At 27.9% G+C, this 16,486-nt stretch overlaps 2 protein-coding genes across 4 annotated transcripts in view; one reads left to right on the forward strand and one right to left on the reverse strand.

Moving 5' to 3' along the window:
• The window catches only part of LOC103572920 (F-box/LRR-repeat protein 21-like), a 30,999-nt gene extending 28,316 nt beyond the window's left edge, over positions 1-2,683 (forward strand). Inside the window, exon 5 of the mRNA XM_053739672.1 lies at positions 991-2,683. Within this exon, the coding sequence (XP_053595647.1) occupies positions 991-1,162 (172 nt within the window). The 3' untranslated portion in view covers positions 1,163-2,683. The remainder of the gene's footprint in view (positions 1-990) is intronic.
• The window catches only part of LOC103570947 (transmembrane protein 185A-like), a 48,779-nt gene that overhangs the window by 8,374 nt on the left and 23,919 nt on the right, over positions 1-16,486 (reverse strand). For 2 of the 3 annotated variants that reach the window (XM_053739670.1, XM_053739669.1), the window contains exon 6: positions 10,593-11,551. The exons of the other annotated variant lie outside the window; for it this stretch is intronic. In XM_053739670.1, the coding sequence (XP_053595645.1) occupies positions 11,340-11,551 (212 nt within the window). In that variant the 3' untranslated portion in view covers positions 10,593-11,339. Of the gene's footprint in view, positions 1-10,592; positions 11,552-16,486 lie in introns of those variants that run through there. 3 annotated transcript variants of the gene reach the window in all.

The following is a 16,486-nucleotide window of genomic DNA, read 5'->3' on the forward strand; positions in this document are numbered from 1 at the left end:
ATTGGTTATCAGAACACTACAGTTTCCTATATTGACTTACCTGTTTACATCTGCTTGGCAGGTAGCCATGCACAGAAATAAATAGACAAGCCTACGAAGGCATATTCTGTGTATTAAAAACTATCAGTTGAAATGAAATTCATTCGGTTATCAAAAGTGTGAAGGTGATGAAAAAAAATTGATTAAAATTAATTTAATTAAAAATAGCCATGAACACTTTTTGATAGCCAAGCCATTATAGGCATGTTTGTTAATAAATTATATTTGATAAAAAATATGTCTCATCTGGTTATCCGATGGGTGAAGGTCGATCTCCCACCGGCTCTTAGACTATGACTACAAGTGAGAAATAATGTGACCAGGCATTAATGCTCTAAGCTGTACTTTCAAGATAGTTCATTAGAAGTTTCATAAATCTTAAGGAACATGGCGTTCGAGTCACACAAATTCAAATTCAAAAATTCTTTAAAATTTAAAGACAAAAGTTATTGAACCGGAATTCAATGTTAACTTAATACAATGAACAGAAAGTGTGCCAATTTTTTTCAGTTGGATCATTAACATTAAAATTTATGAGGTGATTAGTTTAAATCATTTATTGCGACAAAAGAAATTAACAATTTATAGGTAAATTCTAGAAATGGGCATGACACGGTACTGACATTCAAGTGATATATTCTAAGTTTTCTCTGCGTGGCAAGTTATATGATAGAAATATATTGTTGAAATATGTTTATCACTATCCAATTAACTCAAAAATTTTATTAATTGATTATTAATTAATGGCCTGTGAGAACAAACAACACAGGACATTGAATATCACAGTTAGAACGGAATTACCCATAGGGCCATGTATGGAACTCTCATATATGGCCATGCATGATTCATTTTTCACGGATATACACATTGCTTTATTTACAATAAAATTATTTGAAATTTATTAACTTTAATTTAGTAATATTAATTTTAAATTTATTGATTTAAATTCAGATGTTCTGGTCTCATAGAAATCGTTGAAATTTGCAAAAATCGCCTTCAAATACTTTTCATATGGGAAACATCTCTAATAGAAGATACCAATTTTGACGTAAATGAAGCAACATTAAGAGTCTCAAGTCTTCTAGGCCGATCATGGACACCAGAGAGTATTCCACCTTGGTAATAATTAAAATTAAATGTACGAAAAAAAACATTTGTATATATTTTACATTGTTTACAATTATTCAAAATTAATAAATTTATTTTAATATATATAAGTATATAAAATATTTTACAAATTCAATAAACCTTAAAATTTACTATAATACAAGATCTGTTTTGCAACGCAAACAAAAAAAATCTGGATACAGTTGGCCAAGCTGCATTGTTTAGATGGAAGAAAGTCGTTCTTTTCTTATATGAGAAAAGAAATGATAAAAATTAGCGCATGCGCCATTCTTTTCTTAAACAGATACCAAAATTAAAATTTTTTATTGCAGATTAAATCTGTAGAAAAATAGTATACACACCACGAAGGGAGGTAGACCGTCTCAATCCTTGTTTACCACCCGTGCCTTCGGCTCGGGTAGGCAATAACACACATAGGTCAAAATATCGTACATTCCTCCTTAGGTAAAAATATATGCATATATATAACAATCATAAAAAATGAAATTAAATAAACTACTCATATGACAGTCGACTCTCTCTATGTGGCCACTTTGAAAATGTCCTTTCCCCTCATTTTAAAGTTTAGTCACTCCCCCACCAATGGACAGTCATTAATTTTTCAAACCCTCTGTATATGTCCGCTATAATCGTACTTTCATCCGTATATACATTAGGGTGGCCCAACAAAACCGACCATTTTTTTTCGGTTTCGCATGAAAATTTGTTGGCTTACGATGTTTTAAGAAGGCTCTCCAAAAATCAGCTCGATAAAAAATTTCCATGAGGTCGCTCACGAATTTTGAAAATATCAAAAATGATCGAAATCCGATTTTTTTATTTCAAATTTTTTTCTTTTTCGTAGCGGCAATAGTTTATAGTTGTGAAATCATGACTACGCTGAAAATTTGAGCCCAAAATTCAAATATTTAAACCTCGCTCAAGAATTTTGAATGTTTCCAAGTGCTGTCTTTTGGACGTTTTCGAGCGACCCGTAAATATTAATAATAAAGCTTCTCAATTTCTTCACCATCAATTTGGATCACAATGAATGAACATATAACCCGAGATATAGAAATAATAAGTCTTTTACATACTTTTTTATTTTTTAATTCAATTTGTAGGTTTTTTCGCTTATTCAAAACTTACCAAATTTTATTGATTAAGACTGTTCTCTATATTTTTGGTTTTGCAAAAGTTATCTTTTACTGAAATGACAATAATTGAGTTATAAAAAAATACCAAAACTAATTCAAAGTATTAGTTACACATATTATCAGTTAATATTCAAAATTCTTGAGCGCCGTTTAAATATTAAAATTTTGGGCTGAAGTTTTCAGCATAGTCATGATTTTACAAATACAAACTATTGCTGCCACGAGAAAGAAAAAATTTAGAAATACAAAATCCAAATTTCAATCATTTTTGATATTTTCAAAATTCATGAGCGACCTATGAGATTTTTTTATCTGGCTAATTTTTGGAGAGACTTCTTAAAACTTCGTAAGCCAACAAATTTTCATTCAAGGTGAAAAAAAAATAGTAGGTTTTTTTGGGCCACCCTAATATATATATATATATATATATATATATATATATATATATATATATATATATATATATATATATATATATATATATATATATATATATATATATATATATATATATATATATATATATATATATATATATGTAGGGGAGGGGGGCAAAAGGGGGTACCTATGGAAACACTAAGTTTTTAATGACTAAAATACGCCAAATCTTTTTGTTTTTAATGGTATTCAAGGTAAATAAACAAAATTTTTAGCTGCCGTTAAAAAATAAAATTTATATTTCTAGCGGACAAAATTGGGTATCCTTTGAAAAAGATGGAAAAAAAAATTCTGAAAATTGATCAAATTTCATTAAATTAAATTTGTCTTTATGTAAAATACATAAAGAAAAATTACATTTCACATTATTGATGGTCACGAAGGCAGAAAAATTTTTTTTTGTGGGGCAGAGAGGCCCCCTTCGAAAAATGATAATTTTTTTTTAATTGAATTGTTATCAATTAGACGAAAAAAATTCGAAAGATTCATTTTTTCGATTTTTCGGCTGGTCCATTTTGCCCCAAGTGTCATGCGTAGGGCTCAAAATGTGCAAATATATCGAATATACAGTAATTAGACAAAAAAAATGGTTTTTTTTTGTTCACCAAAATTTGGGTGAAAAAATCCAAAAAGATTCAAAATTTAATATGAATTTGACTTCAACCTCAAATAACTTCGAACAAATAGACTTATCGAAAAATGATAAGAAATTTTTTTTGTAGAGCATTCAATTACCTACAAAAATATGCGTGCCAATTATTCCTATGACGCATCGTTAGCTATTTATAAAAATCCGAAGACGCAAAAAAAATTTTTTCCATGTTATTCATATAGAAAATAGAAAAGTGCAATGCGGAATCTCTTAATGTTAATATTAAGAGCTTTAATTTTCACAGGCGTTTTTTTTTTAGCTAAGTAAGACTTTTGAACTTGTTTGCGAGAAAAAAAAAATTTGTTATTTTTTTAATCACCCGAATATATATATATATACAGTTTTTATACACGAATAGTTTCTCACAGCGGCCAGATTCAAGGCAGACATTTAGAGAGAGTCGAATCTGCAAATAAAATCTACGTCCAAATCGAGCATAATGGTATGATAGTGAGGGGACTATATTTCTTGGAAACATATTCCCCTACAGCCACGAAAGCGGACCCTTTCAGAGAGTCGACTGTATAGTTATTACAAGAAAATATAAACTTTATTAGGTTATTATAGTATCCACTTAAGATATAATTATAAAATGAAATCAATATATCACTCAATTATCCTTAATCGATATGTATAAATTGTCAAATTATATATGTACATGGATATGAAGAACACTATATTATGTCAAGTATTATGTACAAGTAAATAGTATTTTACTTCATTTAATGAACATTTAGCCACTTCCCACAATAATATTCCAAACGAGAATTTACAATTACTATTTCACGATATAAAGTTTTTAAATTTTTTTCGCATATATGATGTATTATTATTCATTTGAACTATTTGTTACTAAGACAAATACTAATCTATACATCAAATGTGTCAGTCTTGTGCTTTAGTTGAAATACTATTTTAACCCAGATTGATGTTAATTTGTAAATTAAATTTTTTAAAGTTATAGAAATTATTCTCATTTGAAATGCTATAGTGCCACAGTGAAGCCGGTTCGTGTTAGCCACTGGCAGAAATCGAAATAAACCCATAAAAAAAATTACTACGGCCGTAGTAAAATTGGCAATGATTAGGGTGAAAATCTCATTTGTGGTCAATACGCTATTTCAAAAAATTTTTTTTTTTTAAATAACGAAAAAGTATAAAACAAAATTTCCATTGTAATAGTGTAATAAAAGTATCTTTATACACTTTTTAAAACATAATTGCCTCATTGCGTCTTTTACAAATTATTTCATTTTAATTCTTCAAGTGTCAAAAAGTGGCCGCACTGAGAGAAAAATGCATAGTAGTCTGAACTACGACGTCACAGATATTAAATATTCGTTCTGTGAACTAATTTTCGTAGTCGCTGATACTACACGGTAGTGCTCAAAACTAATGCAAAATAGCAACACCAACTATCCTTTACGAACAGTTTTAACCTAGCTATGGCAATTATAAAAAAATAGTCTTTGCAATTTAAGTTGCAATAGTAATAAAAACTACGTTTCATAGTTTGCGTTAACAAATTAAAATAGTATCAGTATCTACTTCGGCTTAGGTAATGTTGAGTAGTTGATGTAACTTCAAAAAAAAGTTATTGCAACTGAAGCTTGGGCAGTACTGACAATAATAATTTTGTAGTTAGCTTCAATGAATTAAAGTAGTGTCAGTAACTATTTCAGCTCAGCGGAAATGAATTAGTCGATATAATTATAATAATTAAGTTATCAAAACTAAGATTGCACAACTCATTTGCGAAGCAATGAGATGTGTTCTACTAACGCTTTCTCGATCCGAGCTGATTCACTCACGTAGAAAACATTTTACACTCGTTCAAATATACTCAACAAGATTTAAATTGATACCATTTGAAAGATAATTTATTAACGTATAAAACAAATACAATTTCAAGTCTCTTTTTTTAAAAATAATGATTGAAAAAAAAAAAAAAAAAATATAAACAAATCCTGTGATGTCCGCCAGTATGTACGGATGTTGGTAAACTCATTAACTAATAAAATACACAACCGATTGATATTTTTTTTTTTTTATTACACTTGAATTCTTAAACAGAAGAACCCTTATGAAAATCACTATTCAAAACTTTTTGGTCTCATTAAAATTAATATAAATCAAAAACTAACAATTCACGAAAAAAATAGCGGCCATATTTGTTTTTTATTATCATTATTATTATTATCTAGCATATTGGGGCAGCATCTATCGACCCCCTTTAAAACTTTTTTTATACTCCAATTTCAAATTATTTTTCAACATGTAACGGCGAGAATGAAACTGTTTGTTTTATTATTATTATTATTTTTTTTTCTATCTTTTCTTATTATATTTGATTTTATTTTTATTAGAAGAATTATTATTATTTTTTTTTTCCAACTTTTTTAGCAGTGGATAAAAAATTGTTTGAGTAGTTTATTGTAATAAATTAGAATAGTATTAGTAACCGTTTTAACCTAGTTGATCGTAAGTACACTGAAAAAAAATTCTAGTTAAATTTACAATGCTAACATCGTAATTTGTTCTATTGATTATTGTAGTGGTGGACTAGACTCTTAACATCGTAATTTTTACGATGTAGCATTGGAAATTTCATTTAAAAAATAATACTTCAGACAAATAATACAAAAGCCTTAAGCTCTTTAATATAAAGTACAATGTGAACATCATAAAATTTGAAGAGGAATCTTAAATAAAAAAATAAAATAATAATCGACCGGCAATTGGATTCCAACCCGAGTTCTCTTGAGTGCGAAGTGACCGACGCCTTAGACCACTCGGCCACCGAAGGGCTTAGGCGTTGGGTTATTTTTAAGATCCATATAAACGATTTGAATAAACAGTCATAAGACACGAGAGCGCCTCTTGCGGAGGACACAGTTACTATTTAAAAATTACGACGTAACATCGTACTTTTTATAGCTTCCATCGTATTATAACAGAGGCAGCACTATAATATTTCTTTTATTAAAAAGTAAATAGAAATATTAAATATACGAATAAATATAGTTTTTAAAGTGTCATTTTCATTTATTTTTTTTTACGATGTTAAATTGTAATTTTTGAAGTAATTTTCAATCCTAAAAGTCTTTGTTAAAAATTTGGAAAATTCAAAAGTGCACGACTCATAATGCTCATTTATTATGAAATAATAAATAACAAAAAAATGGCGGGAAGCACGAATAAATTAAAAAAATTTTTTTTTTTTAATTATATTAGTAATTTTTTATATTTATAAAAGAATTTTCTTAAAATATCTCGATTAATAACAAAAAAAATATATATATAAATAAAAACAAATAAAAAAAAAGAATTGAATTGAAAAAATTCAGGCTTACCAATTAGCAATAACACAAAAAAAAAACAGCTGTACTAGGACGGTAATGTGCAAGCGCCCCTGGTGGAATAAATTTACGTATAATGTATAGATATATCACCATCCATGTTAATTTTACATAGATATATATGTGTATAGTTATACAGCCTTTTTATTCTTTTATTAATTGTAATTAAACGACACTGAATTACCTAGCCATTTTCAATAGGGAATCTACAATTCTTTCAAAGAATTTTTTAAAAAAAAATTTGTTTCAATTACTGGATTTTTTCGCAAGTTATTGTGTCTACGGGTTTCATACTTGACGGACAGGAAATTTTTTTAAACTATTTTGATGTTTTTTCGGTTTTTATTGAACTAAATAAATTTTTGAAAAGTATGGAATTAATTTCCATTAAATTATCTTCAAAATGGTGTGCAACTTATCTTAATTCCGTAAATCAACAAAGGTATAATAATTCAAATAGTTGCCGAAGTGAGACGAAAAAAATTTTTCGATCGTAAAGCACTCTCTGATGCTTCGCATCATGAGTCGTGCAATAGTAAAAAATATAACCCACATAGTAAATTTTGAAATTAGACATTTAAAAATTAGCGTTAATAAAAGTCTAGTCCAGGATTACAATATTAACATCGTTAATTTTGGTAGAATTTTCTTTCCGTGTGATTGATATAACTATGAAAAATTAGTTTTTATAACGTAATCCTTTGCAGCAATTACAATAATTTATACATAGTTTATTTGAGCAAATTAAAATAGTACCAGTAACTACTTCTACGTAGTAGATTTCGAATAGTTAATATAACTATGAAAAAAAAAAAAAAAAAATTCTTGTAACAAGGTAGAGCAGTACTGACAATAATATATTTATTATTTGTTTCACTACATGTTAATAGTATCAGTCACTTTTTTGATTTAATAACATGTCTTTTATTTTTTAATATCGAGAAATTATTCAAGGAATTATTAATGTGATTATGTAGTTAAGCATCTACTATATGACCACCAAAACAGGCACTTCTCACTCTGTCAAATAACAGAGCAGTATCCGTGCCAGAATTGTTTTCAAGAATGGACTATAAAAACTCTAAAATATATATCTAACCAGGAACAGCACAGGAGGTTGAGTGTCATCTAGTGGCGAGCACTGAACTACTTCCACTGCTGCCTAGCACCGGTGACTTTTTCCTCTTCCACATATATATTCTCCCAAAAAATATTTCTCGTAAGTCTTTTACATTAAAAATCAAAGAAAATAAAAAAAAAAATTTACAACATGTCGATACCACCAATCGTCAACATTTTTTCCGAAACGAATTTCTATCGTATCGTCCAAAGACCATTTTCTTTTTTATTTTTTTTGTTAACTAATGTTATAAATAAATCGATACGATAAAAATTCGTTTCGGAAAAAATGCTGACGATTGGTAGTATCGACATGTTGTCAATTTTTTTTATTTTCTTTGAATTTTAATGTAAAAAACTTAAGAGAAATATTTGTTGGGAGAATATATATGTAGAAGAGGAGAAAGTCACCGGTGCTAGGCAGCAGTGGAAGTAGTTCAGTGCTCGCCACTAGATGACACTCAACCTCTTGTGCTATTCCTGGTTAGATATATATTTTAGAGTTTTTATAGTCCATTCTTGAAAACAATTCTGGCACGGATACTGCTCTGTTATTTGACAGAGTGACAAGTGCCTGTTTTGGTGGTCATATAGTAGATGCTTAACTACATAATCACATTAATAATTCCTTGAATAATTTCTCGATATTAGGAAATAATAAATACTTCCCAGCTGACAAAAAAAAAAATTTTAATTGAAACAAAATTTCGGAAGACAGTATATATGAAAAGTCTGAATCACTATGCTTTTGTAGTAAAATATACTATACAATTTTTAGTTCAAACGACCCAGCGTAACACACTTCATCTAACTTAAAATTTGTAGTTAAGAAAATTATGTTCAATTGGTTGATCTTACTAGATATAAATATTAAATCATTACCATATCGTATAGTTGCGCTGACTAGAAATTTTTAATTTAAATTACCTAACTCAGAACAGTCATGTTCACTAGTATCATCGCAGTGTATTTAACTGCATTATAGTGTAATCGATTACTTTTCAGTAGTACTATTTACTATCACACTGTAGTTACGGGTGCTACAGACAGTAGCTGACATGTTTTTTTATTACGTTTTCCTAGTTCCGAAAACCTATTTTTTCTCTCAGTGCGTAAAATGACTAAATAAAAAAACGGTACTTCTAACTTATATAATAAGTTACTGAAACTATTGTAAACTTTACCTTGGTCATTAGGGTGTCCGTTATTTACCAAATTAGATTTTTTTACTTGGCCATGATAAAAATCACTTATTTGTGATCCAAAAATAATAAAAAAAAAAATAAAAAACTTTATTCTAACGCCGTTTAACCCCTAAGTAATGATACATTCTCATTTTAGTACAATGAGAAAAATGTTATAACGTGCTTAAAAATACGTGCACAGTATTGACTAATATACATTCTTGTAGAAAATTCATCGCTCTTCAAAAAAGGTTTTTTACACTTTTTTTGTAAATCCAACTATTTCAGTGATATCTAAGCTCAAAGTTGATGAATTTGAAAAATGTTTTTCAATTAAAATTCTATAACTCTTCGGCAAACGGATATTTACTCAAGGTTTCAACAGTTCTATGTCGGAAATTTACCGCTCTACAAAAAAGGTTTCTTTGATTTTTTTGATAATCTCAACCGTTTAAGAAATATTTAAACTCAAAATAAAAGAAATTTTTTATATCATCAGAGCAAAATTTTGAGTTGGCTTGTGAAACTTTTCTGTCAACTTAATGCTTCAATATCTCTTAAACGGTTAAGTTTATCGAAAAAATCAAAGAAACCTTTTTTGTAGAGCGGTAAATTTCCGACAAAAAACTGTTGAAACCTTGAGTAAATATCCGTTTGCCAAAGAGTTATAGAATTTTAATTGAAAAACATTATTTTTCAAATCCATCAACTTTGAGCTCCGATATCACTTAAATGGTTGGATTTACAAAAAAAGTGTAAGAAACCTTTTTTGAAGAGCGATGAATTTTCTACAAAAAAATTGATAGCGCTCAATTTTATGTCTGGGTGTGGGAGAGTTATTAAATTTCAAATAAAAATACCAATTTTTTCAAACAAATCAAACTTTGAACTTCAATATCTCTTAAACAGTTGGATTAACGAAAAAAAACATAAGAGACCTTTTTTGAAGAACGGAAAATTTCCTACAAGAATATATATTAGTCATTACTGTGCAATTATTTTTAAGCAAGTTATAACATTTTTCTCATGGTACTAAAAAATGTATCATTACTTAGGCAGGGTTAAACGAAGTTAGAATGAACTTTTTTATTTTTTTTTTTTATTATTTTTGGATCACAAATAAATGATTTTTATCATGGCCAAGTAAAAAAATTTAATTTGGTAAATAACGGACACCCCAATGGTCATAGTAATTTTTCCATATGTTTATTCAAATTTCTATTAGATGGCCAACGTGCTTTGACTTTACTATTATACCATAATATTTTAAACAAGAATAATTTCTACGTGTAATTCTATTTAATTGCATAACCTATGTTCTATGTTACATACACACATTTACGTAGAGATATACACACGCGTATGATTATATATAATTATATATATATATATATATATATATATATATATATATATATATATATATATATATATATATATATATATTGCTGAATTTTGATAACTCAAACTCAAAAATTTCTTAAACTTTGATTATTAACTGCAGATGGTATGATTGACATTTAATAATTTTGTTTAAGCAAAATACACACATGTATGACACAATCATGCGAATATTATTTATTTTTCAATAATTTAAATGTTCATTTAATGAATCATATAATAAAATAAAAATTTCGCCGAATTAAAGTATAAGGGATATGGTTTTAATATTTATCTCTTGAGTTGATTAATTAAAATTTAATTTTTAATTAATCCAATGATTAATGATAAAAAAAATGGAGAATTTGACGTCATGTATTATTTTTCGTAGATAAGACTTTATAGTGGTCATGACAGTCGATTATCTTAATAAATGATTCAATTATTAAAAAAGACAAGATTGGAAGAATTTCACAACCTATAATATAGCACCAGCGTAATTAAATTTAAAATTATCAAGTTCTTACTACGCTCAATGTTATAACAAAAACATCAATTAATAATCAACTAGATCCAATAAGCATAAGGATCACTATAACTAAATGGACGGGTAATTGGCTAATAGAAAAAACGTTTTGAACATTTTTGTAACTTGAAGATAAAAATTAATTTAACATAATTAAAAATTAACTCAATGTTGCAACTGAAATTATAACCTTAATGTTAAATTTTTTTCAGCAACTGTTCTCATTGTATTGGTCATTTTTCTTTCGAATTTTTACAGCTGACCAAAAAATTTATTTATAATAATAAAAATATTCCGTTGAGCATTTTTACTGCATTCACCTCAAATTTAGCCCATTAATTAAAAGATTTATGTAATAATCCATAAGTATTTTAGCCATCAATCAGGCATATCTATAGAAATTATAGGCACAACGGGTTTCATTAGGTCGATTTTTTTAATATGCTTTTCGTTCTTTTCCGAGACCATTGGCTCTGACGGTGGTTGATCCTGATCATTTCTTGGTTGATAAGAAATATTGCCATACTCTTGAAGAAGTGGGCAGAGGCCTAAAAGGAAATGACAAAAGTCTTTTCGTATTCCAAACCACCCTAAAAAACAATTTTGATTATCTAAAGGAAACATTTTTTTGAGTTGATTTTATATGAATTATTATATTTTTTGGCTATCGAAATATAAATTTATATTGATATCTAGTAATTTACATTTAAATATATATTTTCGAAAGTAATCACTATATTATTCTTTGCAGGTCCAGGTACTTTAATCCACAAAGCTACTGCAGGTCTAGCATTATTTCAATTATTTTTTTAAATCCTACACGGAAAGAACAAGATGATACTGGCTATCATCTCAGATTATACTCAGTTACATCTGAGGCAAAAAAAAATTTCAGATAGTACCCAGTATAATCGAAATTATACTGAGTTGCATCTAGATTATACTCAGTAATATCTGAGATTTAACAGTTACAACTCAGCCATTTTTTTTCTAGCGCATAGGTATCTAGTATACAAAACGCGCATAGGCTAGAAAAAAAAATAGCTGAGTTGTAATTGAGTTAAATCTCAGATAGTAATGAGTATGATCTGAGATGAAACTGAGTATAATCCAGATGTATGCGGTTATCATCTAGGATGGAAACCAGTATAATATAGCGCTGTATAATCTGTGATGTAACTGAGTATAATCTGGGATGAAACTGAGTGTAATCTAGATGCAACTCAGTATAATGTAGATTATACTGGGTACTATCTGAAATTTTTTTTTTACCTCAGATGTAACTGAGTATAATCTGAGATGATAGCCAGTATCATATTATTCTTTCCATGTATGTACATATTAGATTCCAGTGTTTAGTAATAGAATATTCAGAATATTGCTCGAATATTTATCTATCATTTGCAGTAAAAGTTTATTTTTAAAAATAAAACTATCATTAAATTTGTATGAATGAACAAATAGTCTTAAATTCGAATGAAATTAAATATTACTAGTAGTATCGAATTCAATCATTCAGTTATTTACAGGCGTGTTGTGCTACTTGTTCTGGGTTGCTCGGAGCAAAACCGATTAAAACGGAAAGAATCCGATTATCAATTTAAAATTTTTCTAGTCGAAAGACAAACACACACACACGCGCGCGCGCGTGCGCACGGACGTCTTCCTGAATATAGCCCCTGATTAAAAAAATCGATTTAAAGAGATTCAAAAAAAATTTTTTTTAATACATTTGAATACTTTCAAATAATTTGAATCTCCAAGTTTCAAAGAATCGAATTCGTACAAATCGTTTTTAATCACCTGTCTCTAACGGATTTAAAACAATTAAAAAGGATTTAAAAAAACGAATACTGTCAAATTGCTTTTAATCGCTAAATAATAATTAAAATTTTTGGTTTATTAGGAGATTTCAAACGATTTAAAAAAATTCGAATATTTTAATATCTTCGAATCTTTTTTAATCGCTAAATAATACTTGAATTTCTGATTTACAAAGAGATTTGGGATGATTCAAGATGATTCAATTGTTTGAATACCTTCGAATCCTGTTCAATCGCTAAATAATATTCTAATTTTTGGTTTATTGGGGGATTAGTGGAAATTCGGAGAGATTAAATTTTTCAAATACCTTCGAATTCTTTTCAATCGCTAAATAATATTCTAATTTCTTGCTCATTGGGGGATTCGAGAAAATTCGGAGAGATCGGATTTTTTTAATACCTTCGAATCCTGTTCAATTGCTAAATAATAGTCTAATTTTTGGTTTATTGGAGGATTAGTGAAAATTCGGAGAGATTCAATTTTTTGAATACCTTCGAATTCTTTTCAATCGCTAAATAATATTCAATACTATTCTGTGAAATTTAAAGGTTATTTTGATCACAACAAAATACAATTGACGAAATTGGATAATAATGGGAAATGCTTAAGTTATGTGGAATAAAAACCATATTTTCAACATTTTTGATTTCATCAAAATTTTCAAGGCTATCAAATTATTGGAAGAAATGGTCAGAACATAAAGTTTAAGGTCATAAATTAAAGCTTATTAGACAAGCTTTCAGAGACTTTTTACGGAAGTTATCTATGAGTATTAGTTTTAAAATTATATGAACATGAAAGTGGATAAAAACTAATTTTTTCGAAAAATCGTGGAAATTTTAAACAGCCATAACTTCTAAACTAATTGACCGATTCAGCCTATCTTCGAACTTAACCGTGATAATCGCTCATATAATAAGTGTGAAAAATTTCATCAAGATCTGATAAGAATTGTAGCCGTAATCGTGTTCTCAAAACTTGGTTTTATTTTATATATATATATATATATATATATATATATATATATATATATATATATATATATATATATTTCTTATATTATATATATATATATATATAGATATATATATATATATAAATTTTTCAACGAATGGTATTTTCGAACTCTATTCAACTAATTATGATAGGTTATGACAAATACCTTGAAAAATCGACCATGAGGACAAATACAATACCTAGATTTTTTAAAAAATCTACCTAAAAACATGAAGTTATACTATTTAAAATAGTTCAAAGCTTCATAACTTTTTTCTGTTAGTTCTCCAGAGAAAATACTCAGGAGCTTTTTTGTAGAGAATTTAGTTTCCTACAAGACTATGTACTTCGATTTTCAAAAAAAAATTTTTTCAATACTCTTATTTATAAAAAACAAAAAACATATTTTTACATGCAATTTGAATGGGAAAATGAATATTCGTTGAGCTCTTAGTAGAACTGAGATTTCGAGCTGCTCTTTTAGAAGAATTTTTTTTATACCTAAGACTAACTTTAGAGACCATAAGAAAAAAAAATTTTTTTTTTCAAACACCCTAATGTATATATAGATCAATTAAAGTAGAATATTCATTTAGTAATTCCCGCATGGAAAAGCTATATATTGTTAAAAGTATATAAAACAATATATGTTTTTTACATATATTGGATTATATTTTTATAATAAAATATTTACCCATATATAATGCTGTGTATTTTTCTATATATATTATTTCATATAATGCTCAATATATTCTTGCCATATATGGAGAGTATATATATCATTTATAAGTATAATATAATAAACTTGATATATACTTCCATATATTTTGACCCATATAATTAGTGGTATATGGTCTCTATATGATTGATTATATATGAAAGAATTTATATGTTTAAATATATGGTTTGCAGTTTATTGGAATTATATTTTTCCAACATATTAATACTTATATTTTTCGCAATATATTGAGAAAATTATTTTTTCAATATACTTTTTCAATTTCTACACAATTCCAAAAAAAAAAAAGTCAAGTTTATTATTTTTTTTTCTTTTCATTGATCTTGCATTTACTGAATAACTAACGCAATAACCTAAGAAAAGTAAAAAAAGTGCCATATATTTTACAATATACTGAAAACCATATATTTTGCAATATACTGGAAAACATATATAAAAAATACAAAAAATACTATATATTAATTAATATACTACTTGAGCGGCTGAGGCAGCCGGTCGGCACGCGCGTGACTCGGGCGATCACCGAAGTTAAGTAGCATCGAGCATGATCACTACTTGGCTGGGTGACCGTTTAGCCACACGTCGGGTTCGAACGAAGGTCTCTGATCGCTAGGCGCGAGATGAAGATCCAGTGATCGATAAAATGGGAATTTTATCGATCACTGGAGCTTCACCCAAACCGAACTGTACTGGCTAGGTTTTCTCTGTGGTTTTCCTAGCCACTGCACCTCCATTGCACAAGGGAGGTTGCAGGGCATCACCGTAATGATGCAGTACAGTATAAGCACAAGTCGGGCCACAGTCGCACAACGGAAAGCAGAGGAGGAGAAGTAAAACAATTTGCGATATAAAGGCAAAAAGTGTAAAAGGCCGTAATTGCGGCTATACACTAGAAAACAATTAAAATTAAAAAAATTAATATACTACTTTCGATATAATATATCAATATAAAAAAAATATATTAAAATATATATGTAAAGCATACATAAAAAAGTCATAAAGTGATAAATATATTGGTAATATATTCTAGCAATATATTTTTATTCAATATATTATATCATATATTAATACGGCAAAAATATTAATATTATTTTATATATTGTACAATATATCACATTATAATATTCATATATTTTATCATATATGTATTCACATATAAAGCTTTTTCATGCGGGTTGCCCTGCTTAAAAATCTAACAGATTCTTATTCGCTATGAGTGTGACTGCAGCGCCAGACAAAATATGAACTACGGGAGGCTGTCAGAGTATGTTTTTATACGTATGTCAATAGCAAGAAACATAAAAATAAATGAATATTATAAATAATAGTAAAAAAAAAAGTTGTAAAAAATATGTGACAGTTTTATAGTAATTGCAGTTTTGTTTTTTAGCTAAACGAATCAACAATAAGTAAGTATAATGATAAAAAATAAAAATGAATGCAGTAAGCATTTAGGTTAAGTTGTTTGAAATTCATATCAAAGTCAAAATATGATATTGAGGAAAAAATCAAAATGAAAAATAAATATTTAAATGATAACAAAATAAATACTTTCACGTGTGCTTGCTTACAATTTCTGTAATCATAGCCTCCCGTAACTCCGAAAGTAACCACTGCAAACGCTTCAGTCAATTTGATTTCCCCTACCATGGCTTCACTCAGAGCGAATAGCTGCGTGTATACGGCCCTATACTTAACTATAGCACTTCTCATGGAACTCATTCATTCTTTTAAGGAGTTTCGATACCAATTATCTCTCTACGAGATCTCGTGGATTTTCAATTGTATTTTTGCAAGATTACAACTCTTACACACCAAAATTTTATGAATAAAATATGTTATGGACTGACTTACTTTTTAGGAATTAATACAATATATTTTCATTATAATTGCATTGAATCATAAAAAAATTTTTTTTCAATAACATAATTTTTTTTTAATGAAATAAGTGATTAAAAATTAAACA

The sequence above is a fragment of the Microplitis demolitor genome, chromosome 5 (assembly GCF_026212275.2).
Source record: "Microplitis demolitor isolate Queensland-Clemson2020A chromosome 5, iyMicDemo2.1a, whole genome shotgun sequence".
Lineage (NCBI taxonomy): Eukaryota > Metazoa > Arthropoda > Insecta > Hymenoptera > Braconidae > Microplitis > Microplitis demolitor.